Source organism: Auxenochlorella protothecoides (genome assembly GCF_000733215.1).
Source record: "Auxenochlorella protothecoides strain 0710 unplaced genomic scaffold scaffold22, whole genome shotgun sequence".
Taxonomy (NCBI): domain Eukaryota; kingdom Viridiplantae; phylum Chlorophyta; class Trebouxiophyceae; order Chlorellales; family Chlorellaceae; genus Auxenochlorella; species Auxenochlorella protothecoides.
In genome coordinates, this window is record NW_011934209.1 from 121,124 (window position 1) to 145,854 (window position 24,731).

Sequence of the window (24,731 nt, forward strand, 5' to 3'; positions counted from 1 at the left end):
AGCCGCCGCGGCCACCGCCCTCGCGGCTGCCGTAGCCGCCGCGGCCACCGCCCTCGCGGCTGCCGTAGCCGCCGCGGCCACCGCTGTAGCCACCGCCATCGCGATCGCCGTAGCTTTCTCGGCCGCCGCCGTGCCCGCCGCCGTCGCGGCTGCTGTAACCACCATCGTACCCGCCGGTGGGCGACTCCGCCGGACCGCGGTGGTGTGGCCTGTCCCCGCCGCGGTCTCGGTCGCGGACCCCCTCGCGCTCACGTTCTCGACCGCTCCCCCGGTGCCGCTCGCCGTCTCGATAGCGGTCACCGCCACGATCATAATCCCTGTCACGACTGCCGCCCTCTCGCGCTCGAGATCCACTCATCGTGGGCGGGTGTGACCTCCTCAAGAGTATTTCCCGGTGCCACGCTGGCTCGAAATCTCGCCGGAACCCATTCTCGCAAGAGTTCGCGGTTCCAAATCCTGTTGCAAATGATGTGTACAAGGACCTGAAGCTGAGCAAGAGAACCCAGAGATCACCGTGGCTGGACATGCGGATTGTCAACCCGGGACCCAGGTCCACGACAACAACGAGGTTTCATACGCATCCACACGCCCCCGTCAGCTACGAGTCCCTCACCTGCACTTTTAATGCAAGATATACATAGTTGAGCGAGGCTTAGCGTGCATGTGTTGCCACATTGCAAGATGATGGTAGATGCTATACATGTCTTGCTTCACCCTGTTTCACCCTTTCCCGCTCGGTTCAAGGCGTTTCGCCCCATGTCGGTGATCCTGCTTTGGTTCGAGTATGCATGTAGCTGGGGACAGCTGACACTCACCCTACGCCTCGCGCACCTCTTAGCCTGCGTCTGAATCTTCTCGCTCGTCAGGGGCCCCGCAAAACCGGTCTGGTCGTCCGGGTTTCAAACCTGCCCGCCTCCTGCCTCAGCTGGATGAGTCCCAGAAGGCAGGGAGCTAGGTGACAGCCCAGGAACGCCTCCCTGAGCTTATGTCAGACTCCAGTAGGAAGCGGAGGCTGGCCGAGGTTGCCTCGACCTCCCTGAATGTTTTGACGATGGGCTCGGCGACCACGACGGACGTCAGCCACAAGGTGAGCCAGGACGGCGCCCTCATCTCGCCGCGCACGACCCGTCATGAGTCTTCATTGGCTCACGAAGCGGCCCCCTTGCCCCCAGATACGCCTGCTGCTGAAGGCGCTGCTCGCCGAAGCTGATCCCCTGAAGGAGCTGCAGAGCGTGAAGACCACGGTCCGGGCCCTGCTCGAGATATGCAAGAACGGTGAGTACTGGGACCTCGCCCGGGAGGAGGTGACGTTGCGCCAGGGCCCGGGCCCCTTCCTGCAGTCGCCAGGCACCCTGCATGCCTGCCCTCCTGCTCGGGGTGACGAAGCACCTCTGTCGCCCCTTGCAGAGGAGAACCTGGACGCGGCGGCCAGGGAAGGGACTGTGGGCGCCGTGGTCCCCCTGCTGAAGCAGGCGTGTGGCTCCGATGACCCCTCCTCGGTCAACCCCCCTGTGTGAGTCTGCGCGCCACTTCAAATGGTTGGGGGTATGGGAGAAGCGAATGAATCCGGACTCTTATGCTGGGAGCTTTGCCAGCTGGGGACTGGGACTTGCGGGGCTGTCACCTCCTCTAACGCTGCACTGGATCTGCGATTCCTCCTGTCCTGCCTCACACTGCCATGGCCAGTCGTGTTGTGCTGGGGACACACGCCATACGACCAGGGCTCCTGGCTCGACATGATATCGCGCACGAGCCGGCAGGCCCCTGCCTGTGAAGCGTCACCATGCTCTCATTGTCTGCTCCCCCCCAAAACCTTCATTCTCTCCTTCTCACCCCCCCCGCATCACCCCCACGCAGCGAGGTGGAGGAGCTGGAGCGCGACATCTGCTTCCTGCTGGGCCTGCTGGCCATCAAGGTGGCGCACCAGCAGGCCATCTGCAAGGCCGGCGCGCTGCGCACGCTGGTGGCGCTGGTGGCGCGCTACGCGGCGCGCGGCGACCCGCACCTCTCCGGCTCCGCGGCGGCGGCGGCGCGGCGCGCGGCCGACGCCATCACCAACCTGGCCCATGAGAACAACGCGATCAAGGACCGAGTGCGCGGCGAGGGCGGCGTGCCCCACCTGGTGGCCCTGCTGTCGTCGGTGGACCCCAAGGTGCAGCGCGCGGTGGCGGGCAGCCTGCGCACGCTGGCGTTCAAGAACGAGGAGAACAAGGCGCTGATCGTGGCGCTGGGCGCGCTGCCGCTGCTGGTCCAGATGCTGCACGCGGAGGACACCACGCTGCACTACGAGGCGGTGGGCGTGGTGGGCAACCTGGTGCACTCCTCCGCGCCCATCAAGCGCGCGGTGCTGGAGGCGGGCGCGCTGCAGCCCATCATCAACCTGCTGTCCAGCCCCTGCCCCGACTCGCAGCGCGAGGCAGCCCTGCTCCTGGGCCAGTTCGCGACGGAGGGCGAGTACAAGTTCGCCATCGTGCAGCGCGGCGCGGTGGCGCCGCTGATCGAGATGCTGGCCCACGCCGACACGCAGCTGCGCGAGATGGCGGCCTTCGCACTGGGTCGCCTGGCCCAGAACGCGGACAACCAGGCGGGGATCATCGCGTCGGGGGGCCTGCTCCCGCTCATGGACCTGCTGGAGTCGCGGCTGGGCAACCTGCAGCACAACGCCGCCTTTGCGCTGTACGGCCTGTCCGACAACGACGACAACCTGATCGAGTTCGTGCGGGAGGGCGTGGTCCAGCGCATCCTGGCCTGCGACATGATCGTGCAGCCCAGCCGCGACTGCGTGGCCAAGACGCTCAAGCGGCTGCAGGAGCGTCTGCGCGGCCGCGTGCTGGCCCAGATCCTGTACAACATGCAGGGCGCAGGCGGCGCGGCGCGCGCACGCATCGCCGTCGCGCTCGCCGCGCTGACCACGCCCGACAGCCCCTCCCCCGCCGCCAACCGCGTCATGTTCCTGGAGAAGCGCACCGTGCATGTGCTGGTGGACGCGCTCACCGACCCGCACACGCCGGGGGACCTGCAGGCGCAGGCCGCCGCGTCCCTCATGCGCGTGGCCGAGGCTTGTGGTGCCACCTCGCCCCTGCCCCTGGACCCCGAGCCGCCGGAGCCGCAGGTGGGTGGGCTGTGAGTTTTTTGGAGGGGGGGGGATTAACCACACGCCTGGGCTCCCGGGTCACCCAGATGCCGGCCTGCAGGGAGATGCCGTGCCCACTCTGGCCGGCTGCACTCTCACCCTCGGTCGGTGCACAATGTGCCAGCTCCTCACCTCCTGGCACCTGCTCCACTCCTCCCCTCCCCCCCCCACCCCCCACCCCACCCCCCCCTCCCACCCCCCCGCAACAACCCACCCCCTACAGCGCGTTTACCTGGGCCCCCAGTACGTGAACAGCCGCGTGGAGTCGGACGTGACCTTCCAGGTGGAGGGCCGGCCCTTCTACGCGCACCGCATCGCGCTGCAGGCCTGCTCCGACATCTTCCGCTCCATGTTCGACGGGCACTACCGCGAGACCGACGCCTCGGTCATCCCCATCCCCAACATCCGGTGGGAGGTGTGGGAGGCCACCATGCGCTGCATCTACTGCGGCTCGGTGGCGGTGCCGCCGGAGGCCGCGCAGGAGCTGCTGGCCGTGTCCGACCAGTACATGTTGGACACGCTGAAGCGCTTGTGCGAGGCCGCCATCGCGGAGGGCCTGACCCCGGACAACGTGTCGGCCGCCTTCGAGCTGGCCGAGGGCTTCAACGCGCCCGACCTGGCCAAGCGCTGCGTCCTGTTCTGCCTCGCACACCACGCCGCGCTGGTGGCCGCGCCCGGCGGGTCGCGCGCCGGGTACGCGGTGGCCATGCAGCGCATGGCCCCGCGCCTGCACGCCGCGCTGGCGGAGCACATCGCCCGCAACGCCGACGCCGCGGCGGCCAGCGCGGGCGCCGCCGAGGCGGGGTCCTGAAGCCCGGAGCGTCGTGTGTGGGGAGGGGGGACCGTGGGGAGTGGGTCCCCGCAGCACACCCCTCCCCTGCGTGCGGAGCATAACCCTGGACCCTGACGTGGGGCGCGCCGCGCCGGCTCTGCGTCGGGGCGCCCGCTCGGTGCCCCCCGACCCAAAACCAAGCCCAAACAAAATGGAGGGGTAACAACGGCGTGCTCAAACGTGAGCCGCGCCGCGATCCGACCCCCATACACCGTGTTTTTCTAGTGTCTCTCCATGTGCATTACGCCCTCCCGTCCCCATCTTTGTGTAAAGGAGAGCCGGGGCCGTGCATCCGAGCCAGGGGTCCAGGCAGCCGCCGGGCAGGAGTACCTAGGTCCCGGGAGAGGCGCAGGGGTTCATTCAGTGGCACGCGAGACCGGCGGCTGGTCACGCGGTCCAAAGACATGTAATGAAGCCTGATTTCAGGGCGCGCAAGCTCATGGGCGGTGCGATCACTCCCCGGGGGCCGTCGAGCGTCCATGTCCGGGTCGCGCGAGTCGGGCGCTGGAACAGCTGTCCCGGCCTGGGCCGAACCCACGGGTTTGGGACTGCGATCGCGCATGTACAAAATTTTGGACCAGCAGCTGGTCCATTAAGCAGCGTCCGCATCGCAAATCTCACACGACGAGCACTCCACCGCCCCATGCGATTCTCACAGACTCATTGACGAACCATACCAACCAAGTCGGCGACGGGAGCAAACAATCCCGGCAACAGGCACGTCCACCCGATCAGGGCGACCAGACCACAGACACCTCTCTGAACATCGCATCCGGTATTTGCGGGGGTATCGAGGCAGGCAGGAGGGGGTCGCACGCGCTGCGATCGGAATGTAGCTCGACGCCGAGGCCCGGTCATTACATCGAGGGGGCCAGCCGCGACCGGATCCCATGACGACCATTTCCCCCCTCTGCAGACAGACAAGCACAATGCGGCTTCTCATAGCGTTGCTGCTCCTCGCTGCGACAGCATTTGCATTCAACGGCAAGGTCGAGTCCGGCTCAGGGGCCATTGCCCAGTCTGGCCAACCGCTCCGTGGGTTCAACTGCCAGGTAGGACCCTCGGAGATGTGCATTGTGCCGCAGGAAGGGTGCAAGCTGCTTGCTGCGTTCGAATTCAAAAGTCCTGTGTCGAGAGGGATCGCAAGCACCTTCAGGCAACTTCATGCCACAGATCCGCGCAAACCCTGACCCACCCCCACGTCCACAGTACAACCGCGTGAACTCCTACTTTGCACAAAACTATGCCTCCCTGCCGGCCGCCACCTTTGATGGCAGCGCATCCTGCGGACGCTGCGTCTCCGTGAAGTGCACAGACGACAGCTGTTCGGGCTTGCCAGCTGTCACTGCTCTCGTCGTGGACCAGTGCTACTCCTGCTCCACATGTGAGTGTTCATCTTAGGCTGCTAGTCATCAGAAGGACGATAAAGGGGCCATGTTCTGTGATTCTCATGCCAGACAGAAACTTGCACATCTTCTCGTCCTCATTCCCGTGACCTGCTGCAGCATCCGGCCTGAAGCTGTCCTCCCCAGCCTTCAAGACCATCGCTGGGATGTCCAGTGGATCGATATCCGTGAGTGAACATGGGCTTGCCATGATAGCTTCAGTGCACATTTGAGCTGTGTTCCCTTCTGGCTCCATTGCATGAGTTGTACACAGCATGATGTATCACGACAGGACTTTGTTCCTACACCTTGAGGACTTGTGCCACATCTCTATATCAAACTTCTCACCATTCTCACCTTTTCTCATCTCAGGCCTCCTGGGAGTTTGTGAGCTGCGGCTCCCTCATCCAGGGGAACCCGGTCCTCACATCGTCCGATCCCACCAACATCTGGTGGCAGTCCCTCACCTTCTCCAACTCACGCAAGCCCCTGGCAGCAGTGTCCTTGAATGGGCTGCCCATGAACCTTCAGCCTTGGGGGCCTTGGGTGTGGAGCGCCCAGGTGGGGGAAGACTAGCAGTGGATTGTGCATGTGGGATGGAAGGAGGCCCGGCTTGCAGTGCTGGCGATGCCATGCAACAGTATAAGCACCGGAATTGCTCATCTGGGCATGAGGTTGCTGTACCTGTATCTCAGGTGCATGCGCTCAGCGCTGTGACCTCCTGACCACATGTGTCCTCACTGACCTGTCTGCACATGCACAGGGCCTTCCCCTCAACATCACGAGTGCGGGGCAGAATGCCCTCATCCTGCAAGCCACCGACGGAGAGACGCTGGCCTACACGCTTTCCAACCTCGCCGAGCAGGAACTGGACGGCCAGTTCTCCCTCAACGCTGTCAGCAGCCCTTCACCGAGCCCTAGCCCCGGTCCTGTCCCCACCCCAACAACGTCTACCAGTCCCAGCCCCAGCCCTAGTCCGAGCCCAAGTCCGAGCCCAAGTCCAAGTCCAAGCCCAAGCCCAGTCGCCAGCCCAAGCCCGGTTTCGAGCCCAAGCCCGCGCAGCAGCCCAGGCATGAGCCCCAGTCCAGCTGCGAGCCCAAGCCCTGCTACAAGCCCGAGCCCGGTTTCGAGCCCAAGCCCGCGTAGCAGCCCAGGCATGAGCCCCAGTCCAGCTGCGAGCCCAAGCCCTGCTACAAGCCCGAGCCCTGCCACGAGCCCAAGTCCCCGTACTAGCCCAGCTACAAGCCCCAGCCCAACGACGAGCTCCTCTCCTCCCTCCGGGGACAAGGCGACTTACGCCAAGGTACATGATTGTGAGGATTGCTGCTCACAGAGCTACAGATCTCTGCTCTAGCCTTTACCCCCTGGCATCAGAGCAACTTCGCTCACAGGTGGCCACAAAAGCTGTTCCCTTGCAGGTCCTGGAGAACTCGTTCTTCTTCTACGATGCACAGCGTAGCGGGCGCCTGCCAGCCGACAACCCTGTGCCCTGGAGGGGCAACTCCCACCGTGCGTAACTGGGATTGGGTGTTGGACCGCCCTGGAGCGCAGAAAGTGCATCACAGCCCCCAAGTGGGTTCAAGGCAGCCTGGCTCGCAAGGTTGTCCACATCAGCTTCATCTCTCCCCCCTACCCGTTTTGTCTGCAGTGAATGACCCTGTGGTGGGCGGCTACTACGATGCTGGCGACTACCTGAAGCTCAAGTGAGTGCGGAGGAGAGCGTGGTGAAGGCCTGGGTGCCTGATATTGTATGTCTGTGTCCCGGGAGTGGAGGAGCGTGCACCCCGCAACACGCTCGTCGTACAATATTGTGCCGTATCGCCCCCCGCCCCTTGCCCTGCCAGCTCCAACATGATGCCTGCTCCAGCCTGTCACTCCATTGGTCACTCCATTCCCCCCACAGCTTCCCACTGGGCACCTCCCTGGCCTTCCTGGGCTGGGGCCTGCTGGAGTTCCCCGCTGGCTACGACGCGGCCGGCTTGACCGCGCGCGCCAAGGCCTCGCTGAAATGGGGCACAGACTACCTGGTGGCCTGCCACGTGGCGGAGGACCAGTACATCGGCCAGATCGGCGACCCCGGGATCGACCACGCCTTCTGGGGCCGGGCGGAGGAGCAGACCGGCGCCCGCCCGGCCTTCACCTGGACCAGCGCCATGCCGGCCTCCGACCTGGCCTCCAGCGCCGCCTCCGCGCTCGCGGCCGCCTCCCTGGTCTTCGCCAGCGACAACGCCACCTACTCCGCTTCCCTCCTCTCCCACGCCCAGCGCCTCTTCGACTTTGGGGCCAGGAATGAGGGGTTGTATTCCTCGTCCTACACCGCCGTTACCTACGTTTACTCCAGGTGGGGCAGAATGGAACAAGGGTTACCTTTCACGGAATCCTTGGTCTTCCCAGACCCTGATGCAGCCGCATTGCTTGAGCACTGGGGGGTGGAGTTGGGATTCCATCTCAACAGGTCAGTTTGCAAGGTCAGCCTCCTGATCCCACATCCTCCCCCTCCCATTCCCCTTCCCCCACACAGCACCACCTACCTGGACGACCTGGCCTTTGCGGCGGGGTGGCTGTACCGCGCCACCAAGAACCCCAGCTACCTCACCGCCGCGCAGACCTACCTCCAGCGCGCGCAGTACTCCCGCAACTACTACGTCAACTGGGACGGCGTCTTCCCCGCCGCCGACATGCTGCTCAAGTCCCTGGGCGTGGCCAACTCGGCGGGCGTGGACCTCGACACCCAGCTGGCCACCTTCCGGGCCACCTGGCAGCAGGGCCAGAACGGGGTCACCATCACGCCCAAGGGCCTCTCCATCCCGCCCTTTGGCGGATGGGGGAACCTGCGCCATGCCCTCAACGCCGCCTTTGTCACCGCCATCCACGCCAAGTACAATGCGGGGACGCGCGCCGCCGACCTGGCCTACGCCAAGCGGCAGCTGGACTACGCGCTGGGGTCCAGGTAAGAAAGGGAGAAGAAAGGAGGGGGGGAGGTGGCACATGATGGATGGCCGTGCATCCAGACTCCTCCAGCCCCCTTGCTCGTCTCCTCCCACCCTTCCCCCCAAACCCCCATCGTCCCTACAGCGGGCGGAGCTTCGTGGTGGGGTATGGCACCACCCCGCCCACCCGCGCCCACCACCGCGGCGCGTCCTGCCCCAATCTGCCCGCCGCCTGCGGCTGGGACCAGTTCAACTCCGCGGCCGCCAACCCGCAGGTGCTGTACGGCGGGCTGGTGGGCGGCCCGGCCAGCAGCGACACTGACTACTCCGACGTGCGCAGCAACTACCAGGGCAACGAGGTGGCCATCGACTACAACGCCGGGTTCACGGGGACCCTGGCCGGCCTCATCCAGCTGCTGTGAGCGCGGTGGGGGTCTTCCGGGACCTCGCTTCCGGCCGGGCGCGCCATCGCCCGTTGAGTGAGCCGACACCTCTGAGCGCTGGGTCGGGGCATGTGCCCAGCAGTGCCTGGCGCCAGGCACCCCTGCCCCCTCCATGCCAGTCATCCACATACGTAGTGCGCGCTCCTTTCCCATGCCCCGGCCGGAGTGCCCCCGCTAGAGATGAAGGGCAGGGTGGGTGAGCTCACAAACCAGTGGCCCTTTGTAACACATCCTGCTGAGCCGACCTCAGGCTGCCTCCAGGTTTACACACAGTACCGCATTCCAGAGGGTGCAGCACAAGCTCTCTCACGCGGCGCCCCGCTTGAGGCGGGAGGCGGCACGCGGGCCGGATTTGGAGGCAGCCGCCCTGCCCTGCCCAGCGCTGACTTCCTCGTCCTCGTCTTCACTTTCAAGTAGAGTAGTCCTGGATGTGGGGGAAGTATGAGGCATATTTGAGTAAGATACTTGTGCAAGATTGGCATGCATAGAATCCCCAAGCTCCGCCCAATCACAAGACCCACCTGCTTCGCAGGCTGTGCCGCGTGTTGCGAGAGGGCGTGTCGCTGAGGGCAGAGGTCTGCATGTAGATGGAGATCGCGATGTCCGTCAATAGTGCGAAACCGTGTTCACATGATTCCTCTCCACCTTGGAGCTGGTAATCAGGCTGGTGGCCCAGAATCTTGCTGGCGCCCGGGCCGCCCAGCCAGAAACACGCCGCACAACCACTCTAGCACCCCTGCAACCTCTCCCAACCGACTCTCTCCCGTCCACCAAACACACCTGCGGCACCGCCGCGCGGGTGGACCGCCGGCGTGAGGGGGTGGGCGCGGCCGCGCCCCCAGGCCCCTCATCCGCTGCTGCGCCGGATGCGTGCGCGCCTCGTCGAGGGCCTGTGGAGGGTGGGTAGAGGTGCGGTCCAGGCTTGGTGCTGTGTTGCATACATGTTTGCCTGCTGGGCACTGCGACGCCATCTGGCTCCCAGCCACGGAACTCCATGACCCTGACATGTAAACCCTTTCCTTCAGTCTCCAGCATCACCACCACAGCCCCTATGATCCCAGATGCAGAGAGATGGAGGTCCCTCGATCCTCAACAGCCAGAAAGCATGCTCCCCCGCCAAACTCACGTGGCACGCCGCTGCTCCTCCGCCCCCTGCTGCTGCTCTCCACCTCGTCGTCGGCGCCATCCTTTCCCTCTCCGCGCAGCATGCTCGTCAGCAGCGTGGACAGGGACGCCGAGGCCGCCGCCACGAGGCCCGAGGCTTGGGGTGAGTCCTCGCCGGCGTCCTTTCTTGGTAGTGATGCGCTTGGCGAGGGGCCGGCCGTCAGCGGGGCCTCGGCGAAGTCCAGCTCCGAGACGCGCATCTGCACCCGGCGGCGGGTGAGGGCGGAGGTGTACAGCAGCGTGCCGACCAGCAGGGCCAACAGGCTGAGCCCCGCCAGCAGCGGCGCGGCCCAGGCCTGCGCCATTGCAGTCCAGTCCAGGGGCGGTAAGGTGAGGCGGGTGCCCAGCCACTCCTTGAAGGAGCGCAACTTATCGACCGCTGTCTCCTCGCCCTCCTCGCCACCACCCAGAGCTTTTACTTGCTCGTACTCAGCCTGCTCTGGCTCGCTCCCAGGGTGCTCCGAATTGTTCTGATCATCAGACGGTGACGGGTCGCCAGAGGGGGTGTCCTCCTCTGTCTTCGCACCAGCATCCTCGCAGTGATCCCCGTCCTCCAGCGCAGCATCTTCAGGGTCTCCCTCCTCAGCCTCCTTGGCCACCTCCAGATCCTCGCCGCTGGCTGCAGCAGGGTGAGCGTCCTCCTCCTCAGCGCTCGCCAGGGGCTCCTCACTGTCATCTTCGGGGGCATCTGTACCTGCAGCTGCACCAACGTCCCCGGTGTCCTCTCCCTAAGGCACAGGGTGGCAAGACGCGAGTGGACATATTGCATATGAAACCATGGCCCGTCCATCGTTGCTGTCTCACAGTGATGCGGGAACAGGTGGGCAGGCATTCCACTCAAAATCACAGCAATGCGTCTCATCAGTCTCGACCTTCGCGCAGAGGTCATCGGCACCAGTTGAGGTTCCCGAGCCCGACCCAACTGCACTCACATCAGCAGGCTGCCGCCCAGTTGCCCCCTCCTCCTCCCGCTCTGCCTCTGGGGCCTGCTCCACAGCCTCCTCCTCCTCAACACCCATAGGGTTGACCTGTTCGGCTGGGGAAGCCACATTGTCGTCAGGGTCGGCAGTCGACGGCCGCGTCGCCGTGCTTGGATCCAGCGGCTCCACGGAGCGTGTGGCGTTCGGCGCAGGGTCCCCCTTGGCGGGGGCAGGCGCGCTGGCATTGAGTCTGACCACGGGAGGTAGCATGTCATTGCGCTGCGCCGCCACGCTAGCACTGGAGGTGACAGCCGACGTTGGGCTCTCCTTGGCTGGCGTGGGTACAGTAGTGTTCAAGCTGCTCGCAGGGGGCAGCGTAGTCTTGTTAGAAGCTGCCACACCGGCGTTCGAGGTGACGGTGGTAGGAGGCGGAGTTGTCGCGTTCGGAGCAGCTAAACTGGCGTTGGGGGTGATCTCCAGCGACAGACTCTCCTTGGACGGGGCAGGCACAGCCTTGGCCGGCGTGTCCACTTTGGAAGGGACTTCCATGGCTGCAATTGGCAGACTCTTGTTGGCTGCGCCTACGACAGGAGAAGCCTCTGCGGCTGGGGGTTTGGCAAGCGCCTCGTGGGTTGCAGCAGGTATTTTCTCCAGGCTCGGCCCATCACTGGGAGGTTTTGTACCGGCTGCTGCAGCCGCCTTGCTGGGCGGATCTGCTTTGCTGGGCTGGGCACGACCGGCCACCTCGGTCTCAGGCTCGGCAGGCGTCTCCTTGTGAGGCAGGGGCTGCGTGCCCTCCGAGGATGCAGCACCGCCTGTGGAGCGAGGTGTTGGCAGGTGAGTGCAAGCACGTGAGCACTAGACCGACTTGGGTAAACCAACGACGATAATCTCTCCTGGGGCCTCTCACCAGGGACATGAGCCCAACACCATCACAGCAGCACCCGGCCCCAGTGTCACCTGACACCCCTGACGCTGGTCGGTCTTCGACGACTGCAGCCTCCGCCTTGGGCGGCGCCTCGCTCTTGCTCTCAGCCCCCCGGGCGGCCTCGGTGCCCACGGGCCTCTCCGGCTTGGCGGCAGCATCGGTTGCCCCGCTGCTCTGGCTCGGCGGCACACGCTCACCTGCTCCTAAAGTGCCATCGTTCCGGGGTTTCCTCGGCTCCGCGGCGCCCTTTGCGCCCCGCAGGTATGCGCCAAAGGCCTCCTGGCCGCAGGCCCGCTCTCTGTCCTCCAGCACGCAGCGCGCCCAGCGCACGCAGCCCGCCACGAGCCGCGCGGCGGCCCGCGGCCGCTCGAGCGCCCAGCGCTGCAGTGCTGGCCGCGCTGCGAGCACCGCGCCGCCCGCTCTCCCCGCAGCGGTCGAGGCGCGCCGCGTGGCGGACGCCGCCGCGGCCTTCGCGCGCGAGGCCGGGGACGGCGTCGCCTGCCCGGCCGCACCCTCGCTCAGGACCGACCGGGCGGCATCCAGGGCTCCCACCCAGGCGTCCAGCAGGCCGGTTGCCCCGCCCCGGCCCGCTGCCCGCGGGTGCCAGCCGGACACGAGCGGCAGCACGGCGGGCGGGCGCAGGTCACGCGCCTCCAGGCGGCGGAGCCTGCGTGCCGAGGTCTGCGCGATGCCGGCGGCGGCCGACAGCGAGGTCACCGCCAGCTCCGGCGCCAGCAGGGCGGCCGCCGTGAGGATCAGCAGGTGCGTGAAGATGCGCCTCGCCCTCCCACCTGAAATTTGAGGGCGAGAGAGGGTGATGCAGAGGAATCGCTGTCGGGCTGGGGAACGCCACCGAGAGTTGCCTGCACGAGCACGATGTGTTGCCCCCCACATCCACACTGCGACCCCCCCACCCCCACCTGTGCGTCCACGTCTGGCCACAGGGGTTCCCGTCGGCCCCCGTCCTACTCCCTGCCCGCCGCTCGCCTGGGATCCCCGCGCGCCCAGGCCCGGCTCGGGCGCGCCTGGCGCCGCCCCCGCGGGCGCAGGCGGCGCGAAGAGCATGGGCCCCGGCTGCGCGGCCAGGGATGAGCCCGGCGACGGCGACCCGCCCTGCAGGCCAGACAGGGGGCCCGGCGGCGGAGGGAGGAGGCCGGGCGGCGCCCCCATAGGCGGGGCGTGTCCCGGGGACGGGGCGTCTTGTGGCGCATCGCCAGTCATCGGTGGAGCCAGCTGCAGTTTGCCAGGGACCAGGGCGGCCGCCGGCGCGTCGGGGGGAGCCCACTGGGGCGGGGCGAAGCCGGCGCTGGGCGGCGGCGGGATTCGTGACGCGGCCGCGGCCGGCGCCGTGGCAGCCACCGCCCTGGCCTCGGACTCGCCGGGCCCCTTTGCCTGCCCCGCCGGCCTGGGGATACGGGAGGCGCCGGAGGGCCCCAGCAGGGAGGGGCCCGCGCCGCCTTGCCCCCGGGCAAAATGCGCGCGGATGGGGGACTCCGTGCTCGTGGGTGGGGGGGGAGGGGGACCCCGGGCGGGGGAGGGCATGCCGCAGAGTCGCGCGTCTCGCCCGTGCCCGGCAGCTCCGGCGTCCAGGGCGGTCGGGCCCCCTCGCCCTCCACGCCGTCCATGGCGGCAAAGCTGCCAAAGCCAGCTGCCCTCGCTGGCCCCGACGAGGCGCTGGGCGGCGTGTCGCCCACGGCCCCAGCCCAGCCGCCAGGGCTGTACCCGGGCGGTGCCGCGCCCCACTCGCCCTCGGCGGCGCCGACCACCTCCTCGCCCTCGCCAGCCACGTCGTAGGGCTGCGGAACGACATCCTTTCCGAACAAGCCCTCAGAGGGAGCCGCGGGCGAGCCCCAGGGCTCGGCCGTCTGCCCTGCCCTGGGCCAGTGGTTCGCCCCTACATACTGCTGTGGAGCCGCACCCGGCGGCGCCCAGTGCTCCTCCCCGCCTGCCGCGGAGGGCGAGAGGGGGGCCGCCCACGCGCCCACCTGGCGCTCATCCTCCTGGTGCCGCGACGGCGGCGCCCAGCCCTGGCCCGGATTCCCGGACCAGGGGCTACCAGGGTGGGACCCATGGTCGGGGGGCGGCGCGCCGAAGGGCGCGGGCTGCCTGCCCGGCACAGCGCGCTTGGGCGGGGAGGGCAGCAGGCTCGGCAGCTGGCCGCGCAGGTGCTGCTGCTCGTCGGCAGACTTGAACTGGAAGGAGGGGGCGGAGGTGTACACGCCCATGGTGCCACCTGAGGGGTTGGGGAAAGTGCGGGTGCTGGGTGTGCTGGCGGAGGGGAGGCTCCTCGCAGAACAGCACTGTGACTGGCACATCTCCCTCTTGCCTATGGCAAGCACGGTATGCAGCGCACTCGCTAGTGATAACCCAGCGCAAAGTCCCGGGAGCAATCGTCCGCCTGCCCGTCACCCACCTGCCAAGCCTGCAGACTCCTCGTCAAAATGACGTGTGTCGTCCACAGGGGATCCTGCTGTTCGGGGACTGGTCAGGCTGGGGGGGGGGGCGAGCCATGTGTTCTGGGGCTGGCGGGGACTGGGCTGGGTGCCACTGGCGTTGGAGTGCGTGCGGCTCAAGCCGGGCTGGCCCCCAGCGAAGGGCTGGAAGAGGGTGGGGCCTGCACTCCCAGCGGAATCATCGCCACCATACTGCCTGGCCGGCTGGAAGACGGCTGGGGGAGGGTAACTCGACATTGGGCCTGGCTGCGTCGGGAAGAGGGGTGGCCGGCTTGACGACGGTGATCTCAGGCCAAGAGGACCAGCCTTGGCGAGACCAACGCCCCGCTCGCATTACCCCCATCACCTGGATTTCAGAGCATGAGAAGATCCCACTTCAGCATCCAAGCATCCCACTCGCGCCGAGAGCAGCTGGGACAGGGGGTCCGGCCCCCCGTCGCCGCGGTGAGTATTCCCGATGCAACCAATGGGATTCGTGCAGGGTGCCGGCAATGTTTCACGCCAACATGCACTCCTGGAGTAAGTTGCAATGCCTCGCTGCAGGGATCCGGCTCTGGGAAGGGGCGAGGGTGGCCGGAGGAGCGCGCCGATCACGTGTGTTCTTGGTATTTGAACTGAAGAGGTTCCTATGCAAAGTCAAGAGCAAGGTTTCAGATGTGTGCAGAGGGTGGGCAGGATGGTGGTGCGACCAATCCAATTCCTCAAGCAATCTTTACAGCTTGGAGGGAGAAACTCTTGGTCAATCTGGAGTACTGTGATCTTCTGGGACTCCTGCACTCTGCTCGCCGCCCCCACCAACCAGGCGGAGGTACTCAGCTTCCATCTGCAGGAGAGTGTGCCGCGTGAGTCTGTGGCCCAAGACAATGAGCCAGGGAGCGCTGTGGCCCTGCCGCGCTTGTGATGTTAGTCAGGAAGTTTTCTTGGCAGGATTGCTGGGCAGCGCAGCCCAGCAAACCGCCTCAAAGACTCACCTCTTGGAACTCGCTGGCCGCAAGGCTGTCGTCGCTGCCTGCCGCTGTAGGGAGTGACTGGTCGCCCACATCCTCCCCTACAGCCCTCCTCCCCCTCAGCTTGGCATCTCGTGCAGCCTTCTCGAGGTGCTTCTCCCGGTTGTTGCCACGGTCCAGGACCTGGCGAGGTTGGGTGGTGGGAGGTGTGATGGTGGGGGTCCTTGTGAGCAGTCGTCCTCGACCGGAGTCAGGTGCATTCTTCAGCACTGTGGCCTGCCTGGCAACCATCCAGAGCTGCATGCACGTCTGAAGATTGGATCTGCCCCACGCACCGCGCCCATGGCTGCCTTCTCGCCGCTGCCCTGCGTGACCAGTCCCTCGCAGAGCTGGAGCAGGTGGGTGCAGCCGTCGGCGGCCGCCACCGCCACAAGGCTGGGGTGCCCCGTGCCGGGTGGGAAGGCTAGCGCAGTGAGGCCGTGCTTGCTCACCGGCACCTGTTGACGAGGGCGCAGTGGGCAGCCACTTCAGTGAGGGTCAGCAGTCGTCCCTCTTGGAGGCGCAATGCTGAGCTGGAAACTCCTCCAGCCCCAGAAATCGTGCATGTGCATGCCTGCTAGAGCCTGGACCTCAGGGATGCGCTCCAGAAATCATCAGGCAGGCATGTAGGCAGGCAGCCTGCCACAGTCCCTGCCAAGGCTGTCCACCGTTCCCTGACCCCATTCCTTTCTTCCCACCCACCCACCTCCAGGGCTGGCGCGTCCTGGCGGTGCACCCAGTCCCAGGCCGCGAGCCTGCCGCCTCCGTCCAGGGTGAGGGCCATGCCGGCGCGGGTGGGGCTCCAGGCCCCCGCCGTGACGTACCCGGGCGCATACGGCGTGGCCATCACGGCGTGGCCCACGTCCTCACTCCACACTCGCGCGCTCCAGTCGCCGCAGGAGAGGAAGAACTTGGGGAAGGCGGGGTGGCGCTGGAGGGCGGTGATGTGGCCGTGGTGACCTGATCGGGAGGGGGTGTTCCGGAGGAGGGGGAAGTAAGGGTGACCACAGGTCGACGCTGGAGAGTGGAGGGCTGGGGACGGGAGCGCACGGTGGCCCCTCGCTCGGGCATGTGCGCCTCTGAATCAAGCAGGGAGGCACGGGGCTGGGGATGCTTGGCACCACTCCCCCTTCACAGCTGCGCACGCATCAAGGCGAGTTGGTTCAGCAGCTCCAGTGGTCCACAATCCCACCAAAGCTCGCAATGGCCTCTCCCCCCTACCCAGGCAATCAGCCCCTTGAGCCTCGCCCACCCACGAAGGAGGCCGTGATCTTGTCGTCCTGGCTCTTGGCCCGCCGGTTGCCCGCCAGGATGGTGCCCTGCCCCGTGCCCACCATGAAGCGCGTGGGCCCCGCAGCGGCGCTGTACTCCAGCACCGTGGCCGAAGGGCGGGCGCCAAAACCCAGGGTCACGCAGAGGCTGCAACGGGGTGGAGGGGAGGGGGGAGGGGAGTGGTGGCCCGCACGTCTCCCGCTTGGTTTACTGCGCGCCGCATGCTTGGATGCCCCTTCCCCCCTCCCTTCGCAACCAACCCCCGACAACCACCATCCACACTACTCTGTCTCAGCCCCTCCCCCAGGTCACACATGCCCCCCCCCCCCCTCCCCCCTTGCTTCCCCTCCCACCAGGGTCTCCAGGGCGGTGCCCAGGGCCCGCACGTCCCACCACTCCACGCTGCCCTCGCCCGTGCAGGCCATGACCTCGCTCCCCGTCTTGCTCTGCGTCCAGAGTAGGTGCGCGAGGCGGGAGCGCCCCGGCGCCGTGGCGGCCGCCGCGCCCGGCCCGCGCCGAGCGTCGAACACCAGCAGCTGACCGTTGGCCTGGCCCGCGCACAGCGTGGCGCCGTCGCGTGGGCTGTGCGCCAGCGCCGTCAGCGGCGCGGAGGGCGGGAGCAGCGCGGCGGCCACGCGTGGCGGGCCGGCGTCCAGGTCCCAGAGGCTGACGCGGGAGGCGCCGGCCACCGCCAGGCAGGCCGCGGCGTCGGGGCGCCAACTCAGGCGCACCACCGGCTCCCCGGCGCCCTCCGGCAGCAGCGTCGCCAGGCTGGCGATGGAGGGCGGGTCCAGCTCGGCGAGGGGGGGGACGTCTGCAAGGTTTTTAGGTGGGGAACAATTGGGTTGGGGGTGTTTGGGTGGCGAGGCCGAGGTAGGTCCGAAAGGGGGCAGACGTAGTCAGACCCAGTATCCCAGGCCTTGTCACCTCATCTGCAGCTGAACACCCGTCCACCACCTGCAAAGTACTCCTCGTAGATGTCGAGGGCGTTGTTCTCCTTGATCAGCTCCTCCACCACCGCTCCCAGGCGTACCGTGCACCGTATGTAATCCTCATCCTTCTCCATCTGATTAAAGATATGAATGTGGATACTGGCTTGGGGGATACCCTCGACCCTGCCCTGACATAGCAGCGGATACCAACACCATGGGATGAAGGTGCGCAGACATTCCAAAATAATTGCAGGGTGCTCTGCGTCCCACCCTCGGGCGCAGGACATACACACAGGCCGTGCGCTGTTGTTCTCCTCGTCATGTACCCACTCATTCCCACATGGTGCGTAGGATCTGGTTTCAAACCCAGTCACCTTCTTGCGGAACCTGGCGACCTGCTGGGCGTCTGTGGGGTCCACGTCCTTGGGCCAGCGCCCCAGGGTCGCATCCACTGCCTGGCTGACTGTCTGGAGGACCACGGTGTTCACCTGCACACGTGCATGGGCATGAACAAAGCCTTGTCTGCCGTGCTGCGTCGGGACCAGCATGAACTTGCTGCCTGGCGCAGGAACATCTTCTGATACACCCCCACATATTGTATTGTCTGGCGTGTCACACCTAGAATACGATTGAATCAGGACCCACCTCGTGTTCCGACATGCTGGGGCCCGACTGGGTGCCCCTCGTCACGTGGGACACGGGAACCCAGAGGGCGGCCAGCTCCTCGTCTGGTCGCTGGTCCACAAATACCTGTAGTCGGGAGGGGAGCCCACCTCTGCATATCGTGATTGGGGCGCAGTATTCATGTCAGTCGTGGTGATCTTGTCCAGCCATCGAAGTGGGTGCTCACCTGAATGGGGCCGTTCCGGAAGGAGGGGTGCCGGCCGAAATCCTTCCTCTGCTTAATGTACTGGTGGGAGATCTGTGGTGTAAGGAGGAACAGTTGAATGGATCCAAGACTTGGTGAAACTATTTACTCCAGTGGCACCTCCTCCTTCTTCGTACCTCCATCGCTGTTCGGAGGGTGTCCAGTACTTTTGCCCAAAGCCGTCAGACTCGTGAACCACTTTCCACCGGCGCATGCATCGGATCGCAGCTAGTGTGCTGGTTGAAAGTGGGTTTGGGTATGTAGCCTCCTTGCTAGAGCTTCATGGCAGCCTCCATCTCGCGGGTCGATCACGTCTGTGCCGATCGCTGCTCCGGGAGAGTCAAACACTGTTCGGTGGGAGGTACTGCAGTCGATGTGGGTACCTTCGAATCTCAGCTCGACAGCTTTCGTGCTGTGTCGCACGCCCCACAACCAGGGAGCCACTGACAGACCCCCTTGACATTGAAGATGTCTTCTCCGCTCAGATAAAAGATCAGCACGCGATGTCTGCCGGCGTTCACGCCCGGCTGGGCTCCTTGTTACGGGACCTGCAGGGCGCGGAGGTGCAGAGCGAGTCGACATTCCTCCAACTCGCCGATGCAAGTCTGGTGGTGAATATCAGTGCGATATGAAGGGTTCCAGTGTCCACCGACGCCATTGACTTGCGCACAGCGGCTCACTGAAACTCCCTGATGCCTCCCCTCGGCAGGGTCCCAAGAGCATCCGCCAGGAGGTGCAAGAATGCCTCCAAGTCGCCCAGCGCAAGGAGATGGCAGCTCTCTGCGATGCACTCTATAAAAAGGCACGTAGCGTGCTCGAAACTTAGCTGCACAGGCCAGCGATATGGTCGATGCTGGACGTCAGTCCAGGGTGTCCCGGTGCGTTGGTATGTTACCATCAAGCCTGCCCCCTTAACCACCCTCCCCTGGCACAGACGGAGGCCGCCTGTGCAGCCGTCCTGGAGATCCAGACAGCCGAGGTCACTGCCTCGGAGGCTGAGCCGGGGTCGCCGGGCCTTCCCCCTTCCGCGCTGTCTGTCCTGGGCGCCAGTGCTGTCCTGGCCCGCCTGATGCTGGGGGAGACCAAGGCATCCCCGCCCCCTGGCTTGCACGCCACGGCCGCGCTGCTGCACGACAACTGCCTCCTGTACCTCTGCGACTCCCCCGTCATCCAGGAGGCCGTGGCCCGGCTGTGCCTGGAGTGGTGGCAGGCGGGCGCGCCCGGCAGGAACGCGCTCGTCCCATCCACCATCGCCTACCTCGTCGCTGAAGCCGTGGGGGCCGGTGCGTCTGGAACTGGGCGACTGTTGCAGGCGATATGACCAGCTCGCGCTTTGGCAGGTCCCTGGTTCAGGGCATACCGCTGTGCTGTGGGGAATCGCTCATGCCTGCCACCATGTGTTGTTTCCCCCCTCTTTCAGTGTCAAGCCACCCTGTGCATGCCCTTCACCAACCCTTCCACCCCTGCCAGGCACCACTGCGGCCGTGAAGCGGTGCCACGCCATCCGGCACGGCCTGGACCTGCTGGACTACGAGGACGAGGAGTCCATCGTCCACCTTAAGCGCCTCCTGCTCAAGGCCACCTTCTGCCCCGCCTTCCTGCGCTGCAGCGAGGGCCGCCGCTTCCTGGCTCACCTCTTCCGCCTGCAACCCGCCTTTGTCGCGGAGCTGACGGCCATCATCAAGAACCAGGTCCCGGCGGGGCGCGCCTCAGGCAAGTCAGAGGGAGGTTGGGCTGGTGAGGGCCAGTGGGGGGTGGGATGCCTGTACAGTGATGGCTGCCACTGCTCGGGTGCCAGGATCGGTGTGACTCTGGAAAGCGCACATTCCAAACTGCTCAGGGACCGGTTCAGGAGCCCTCCGCATGGCTGCCCTGCTCCCCTGAGAACCCCCTCTCCACCCCCACTCACCCCCCGACACACCACAAACCCAACCCTGAATGCAGTCCTGGACGCGTACGGCGAGATCCTGTTCCGCGCGGTGTCCGGCGCGGAGGGCGAGCAGTTGGGCGCGGTGGTGGCGCACTGCCTGCAGCCGCTGGCCGAGGCCGCGCTGCTGGCTTCGTCCCCGGGTTTGGGGGCCAATCTGCGCCGGGTGCTGCGTGGCCTGCACTCCCGCAAGCACGAGCCGGGGGTCGACGACGCGCTGCTGGAGGCCTACGGCCCGCTGCTGCTGCGCCGCCTGGCGGCGCCCAACCCGCGCGTCCGCGTGGCCGCCCTCCGCCTCCTGGCCGACGCGTTCCCACTGCGTGACCCCGCAGAGGACGGTGCCGCGGCCGACGAGCGTCTGGGCGACCAGTTTCGGCGCCTGCGTGACGCGCTGGGCGACGACGCGCCCGCCGTGCGCGCCGCTGCTGCGCGCGCGACCGCCCAGGTCCTGGGCGCCTACTGGGAGCTGGTCCCTGCCGCCCTAACTGCCTCCCTCCTCTCCCGCGTCTGTGAGTGGGAAGTGGACGAGGGGGGGGGAGGGGGGGCCTTGAGAGGGAGCCTCGACGTGCATCTTGTCATCTCTGAGGGGAGGAACTAGTTGCCCCAGCCACTCGAACTTGTCCCACCTCACCACCAAGGGCATCACCGCCGGTTTCCCTCACCCTTCGCCATCCCTTCCATTCCTCCTTCTCCTCTTGACCCCAATCTCACCAGCTCATTGCTCAAACCGCCGCGTGTGCAGGCGACCTGGGGCTGGACACGGCCAGCATCGAGGCGCGGTGTGCGGCCGCAGAGGCGCTGGCGGGCCTGGCAGAGCTGCCGTTGGCGGCGCCGCTGCTCAAGAAGCTGCTGCCCCGGCTGAGGCCCCAGCTCTTTGACGCCTCGCCGCGCGTGCGCGCTGGGTTTGCCGACTTATTGCTGAGCCTCGGGTGGGTGTGGTGGGTAGGTGGGTCCGTGGCAGACTCGTGGCGGGGTACGCTCGCCGCCCGACGTGACTGCCAACACAGAAGGGACACAGGGGTATCTGTTTGTGCGAAGGAGAACTGGATCTGCTCACAAGGAGTCGTCGTGCTGCCCACGTGTTGGAGCCTCAACCACCGTGAGCCACGATGGCGACGCATGCTCCTGCGCAGTTCTTGCTTTCTAGCAGCGCACGTATCACCCATCCACGCCGTCCCCCACAACACCCCCCGTTCAGTGGGCTGTCCGGCCTGAGCTGGCTGGACGTGGTGGCGCCCCAGGACCTCATCGGCGTGCTGGGCTGCGACACCCCCGCCCTGTCCCAGCGCGTGCACCAGCTCCTGCTGCCCTCCTTCCTCCCCGACGAGGAGTCGGCGCCGGGCCTGCTGGTCTCCCTCCTGCGCAGCCAGCCGGAGGCCGGGCGTCGCCTGTGCCTGCACCTGGCCGGCGGCGTGGAGTCCAAGGCGCAGGACGGGACCGTCCTGGCCCTGCCCTCGGGTGCGTGACTTTCGTTTGGAGGGGCATGAGTGGGAGGGGTCTCAGGGGTCTTGGGTGGGGCAGGTCATCAGGGGCTGGTGTGGTGCCCCGGCTGAGGATCTTGGCAGGACAAGGGCCGTGCAGTGTCGAGAGCAGTGCGGAATGCACGCTCTACACATGTGGCTACGAGGCGCATTCAGGCTCGGATGAAACCCATCCCCTCCGACCCCGACGCCTCCCACCCCCCGACAGGCCCGGCCGTGGGAGCAGGGACCCTGGCCTCCCTGCTGGCTGTGCTGACGGAGCACCTGCTCAGCGTGCAGATCGTGGGCGAGACGGGCCCCGACTCGGCGCCCAGGGCCAAGCCCGCCGTCAAGCCCAGGAGGAAGGCTGGCGCGGGGCGGCGCGGCAAGCGCGGGGCCGGTGACGGCGAGCCGGGAGCGGAGGCTGAGGGTGGAGAGCCGTCTGACCGACCCGACGCCAGCACGAGCGAGACGCGGGCGGGATGGTCGTCCATCCTGGCAGGCGTGTGCGCGCTGGCACAGGGCGCCGGTGCTGCACTCCGGGCCGAGCTGCTCGACCCCGGCGAGGGGCAGGCGCAGCTCCTGGCCACGGCCACCTCCGGCGACGTGGGCTGGGCGCGCGCGCTGCTCCCGCGCTGCGCCTCCGCCGCCGAGCGGGCGGCGCTGATGCGCGCGGTCGCTGCCTGGCCCGAGGACGCCCTGGCCGGCGTTGACCTCTGGGGATGGTGCGTGTGAGGGGCTGCTGCTGCGAAGCGGGGGTGCTGTGCATTGGACTGCCCTAGGAATTGGGCTTGGAGTCGGTCGAGGCCGCGGTGATGCTGGCGCCCACCAATGCCCACGTACCCACCTGCATGCCTGCTCACCCCGTTCCCCCCCACACACCTTGCCAGGATCTCCCGCGAGGTGGCGGAGGCAGGCCCTGATGCACCGCTGGAGCTGCTGAGCACCTGCGTCGAGTGCACCCCCCAGCACCAGCTGGCGGCCCTGGTGGCAGCTTGCGTCAGGACGCTACACCCGGCCTCCGGCCTGCCCCCCAGCCGCCCCTCCCAATTGCGATCCCCCGCCCTGGCACTCAGGTACTTGCTTGATTCGTGAGTTGCAGGGGGCCGCTGCTGGGCCGTGGGACGATGCATTGCTCGGTGGCGAACACCTCCTGGGGAGTTTGACGTTGCCGAGCAACCTCTATTTCCACGCACTCCTCGGCATGCACGACGACAACACACCCGCAGCCCTGTCCCACCACTCACTCCCACACGACGCACAGTCTGCTGGGCCTGCTGGGCCGGGACGGGCGTGTGTGGCTGCCCGGCACCCTTCCCCCGGCGGAGGCGCCCGGCGACCCGGTCCCCGCCCTCCAGGCCGCCGCACTGAGCGGCCTGGAGGCCGCCCTGGCTGGCGACGGCGCAGGCGCCGGGGCGCACCATCTCCCCGAGATCGTGGCCACCGCGCTGGGCTGGGACCTGCACGCCCGCCTGCACGGCAGGACGACGACCGCCGGCCCCCGCGGCGCGCTGGACGCCGCCCTGCAGGCCGGCGCGGCGCGCGTCGGGGAAGACCGTACCACCGAGCCCGGTCCCGCCGCGCCAGGGACGAAGCGGGGCCGACGGGGGCGTGGACGGGCCGACGGCGCAGCGCTGACGGTGGATGAAGGCCTCGCATCTGCCCCGTCCTGGCGGGAGGTGGCCCTGGCCGCGCTGGCGCTGGCCTGCGACGCGCGGCGGTGCTGCGCGGAGGTTCTGCGGGCAGACACGCTCGCGCGGCTGGCGAGCGCGCTGCTCGCCGAGGCGCGGCGCGGCGGGGGCGGCGACGGGGCCGCCGTCGCCGCGCTGCTCGCCCCGGTCGGCGCCGGTCTGGCGCTGATGGCGGCCGGGGTCGAGGACGCTGCGGTGTCTGACCTGGCAGTCCTGGGCCCCGTGCTGGACGACCTGCTGCGCCTGGCCCTGGAGACCCGGGTCGCACTGCCGGCCGCGACGGCTGCGTGCAGCGCGTGGGCGGCTCTCCCGGGGACGGGGCCGCACTGGGTTCCTGCCGTCGCGGAGGCGCTGGCGAGCCTGGCGGGGCTTGGTACGACGGCGGGCGGCGAGCAGCTCCCCGGGGACGTGCGGGAGCTGGGCCGCCGGGTGCGCGCCGCGCTGGAGGCCGAGAGCGAGGAGGCGCTGAGGTCGCTGTGCGCGGTGGTCGGCCGATCGACGCAGCCGGACCGGGTGGCGAGGGAGGTGGCCGAGGCAGAGCAAGCCCTGGGCGGCCAGTATTCGGGCCGGGTGCAGGCCGGCGCACAGCGCCTGCTGGCTCTCTGTGGTGCGCCCGGTGCGAGAACTTCTGTGGGGGGGGGTGGAGTCTGGATAGGAGGGCTCAGTCTGGGGAGGGGCCAGCATGGTGCTGCGGGGGCGACATGCCAGACACCAAGATCCCCACACAGGCGGCGCCACCCTGCCCGCGGGCATCAACCTCCCACCACCTCACATCTCTTATCAGGTGGCTCGAGGGCCGTGCGATCGCCTCTGGGCCCCAGCGGGCGAGCCAACGAGGTGGCGCTCCCCCGTGTGGCAAAGGGCGCCGCATGGGCTGGCGGGGCCGGCCAGGAACTTGTGCTGTGACAGCGCAAGGGGATCTGCACGTTCCCATTGCCACACGGACCCCCAGCTCCACCTGACACCATTGCTCCGCATGACAGTGCTGCATTGACTCGACACCGGGCTGGCCTCGCCTTTCTCTCCCGAGGCGAGGGCGCATGAATGCTGTTGACATCCGTTACGTAAGTATGACCAATTACGGGGTGCCCAGAGACACACTCAGGTCGACGGAAGCTGCGCTCGGCCGATACAATAACAAAATTAAACAATGAATCGACAATAACAAAAACGTCAAGTCCCTTGTCGTACCTCGATCATGTCAGGCAAACGGGTGGTGGAGGACCTGTTTCGGGTCGCGCAGGGTGCCGGCCTGATTGCACGGTCCATCGCCGAGTCCAAGTGAGCAGCTGGGCGGGCATGCCTTGTGAGTGCATGTAAAGATCCAGGGCATGCACGGTGACCTCCCTTGCTCCCACTCCACCACGCAGCTCTTTGCTGCGTGGCCTTCTCCCCTCAAGCCTGAAC

General features: G+C 67.0%; 4 protein-coding genes across 4 annotated transcripts; 3 read left to right on the top strand and 1 right to left on the bottom strand.

Moving 5' to 3' along the window:
* Nucleotides 1-985: 985 nt before the first annotated feature.
* F751_2298 (ARM repeat protein interacting with ABF2) lies at nucleotides 986-3,944 on the top strand (the record flags this gene model as incomplete). The annotated part of the gene is made up of 5 exons (XM_011399166.1): nucleotides 986-1,087; nucleotides 1,173-1,513; nucleotides 1,858-1,972; nucleotides 2,072-3,112; nucleotides 3,357-3,944. The coding sequence occupies 5 exons, from the start codon at nucleotides 986-988 to the stop codon at nucleotides 3,942-3,944; spliced, it is 2,187 nt and encodes a 728-aa protein (XP_011397468.1).
* A 950-nt stretch (nucleotides 3,945-4,894) lies between these two features.
* Nucleotides 4,895-8,702, top strand: F751_2299 (Endoglucanase 1; the record flags this gene model as incomplete). Its single annotated transcript, XM_011399167.1, has 10 exons — nucleotides 4,895-5,017; nucleotides 5,175-5,349; nucleotides 5,471-5,538; nucleotides 5,723-5,911; nucleotides 6,114-6,245; nucleotides 6,769-6,859; nucleotides 6,999-7,053; nucleotides 7,254-7,691; nucleotides 7,872-8,300; nucleotides 8,426-8,702. 10 exons carry the CDS (start codon nucleotides 4,895-4,897, stop codon nucleotides 8,700-8,702), a joined length of 1,977 nt encoding a protein of 658 aa, XP_011397469.1.
* A 327-nt stretch (nucleotides 8,703-9,029) lies between these two features.
* F751_2300 (Dynein, 70 kDa intermediate chain, flagellar outer arm) lies at nucleotides 9,030-18,389 on the bottom strand (the record flags this gene model as incomplete). Its single annotated transcript, XM_011399168.1, has 19 exons — nucleotides 9,030-9,147; nucleotides 9,245-9,300; nucleotides 9,504-9,613; nucleotides 9,850-10,609; nucleotides 10,820-11,622; nucleotides 11,768-12,526; nucleotides 12,656-13,233; nucleotides 13,404-13,968; nucleotides 14,984-15,011; nucleotides 15,160-15,318; nucleotides 15,471-15,632; nucleotides 15,881-16,134; nucleotides 16,427-16,593; nucleotides 16,840-17,260; nucleotides 17,404-17,512; nucleotides 17,753-17,866; nucleotides 18,024-18,128; nucleotides 18,229-18,300; nucleotides 18,384-18,389. The coding sequence occupies 19 exons, from the start codon at nucleotides 18,387-18,389 to the stop codon at nucleotides 9,030-9,032; spliced, it is 5,346 nt and encodes a 1,781-aa protein (XP_011397470.1).
* A 360-nt stretch (nucleotides 18,390-18,749) lies between these two features.
* On the top strand, nucleotides 18,750-24,230 carry F751_2301 (Condensin-2 complex subunit G2; the record flags this gene model as incomplete). Its single annotated transcript, XM_011399169.1, has 12 exons — nucleotides 18,750-18,854; nucleotides 18,956-19,057; nucleotides 19,181-19,529; nucleotides 19,717-19,983; nucleotides 20,191-20,682; nucleotides 20,916-21,102; nucleotides 21,372-21,631; nucleotides 21,863-22,358; nucleotides 22,524-22,709; nucleotides 22,898-23,069; nucleotides 23,511-23,931; nucleotides 24,109-24,230. The coding sequence occupies 12 exons, from the start codon at nucleotides 18,750-18,752 to the stop codon at nucleotides 24,228-24,230; spliced, it is 3,159 nt and encodes a 1,052-aa protein (XP_011397471.1).
* Nucleotides 24,231-24,731: the final 501 nt, after the last annotated feature.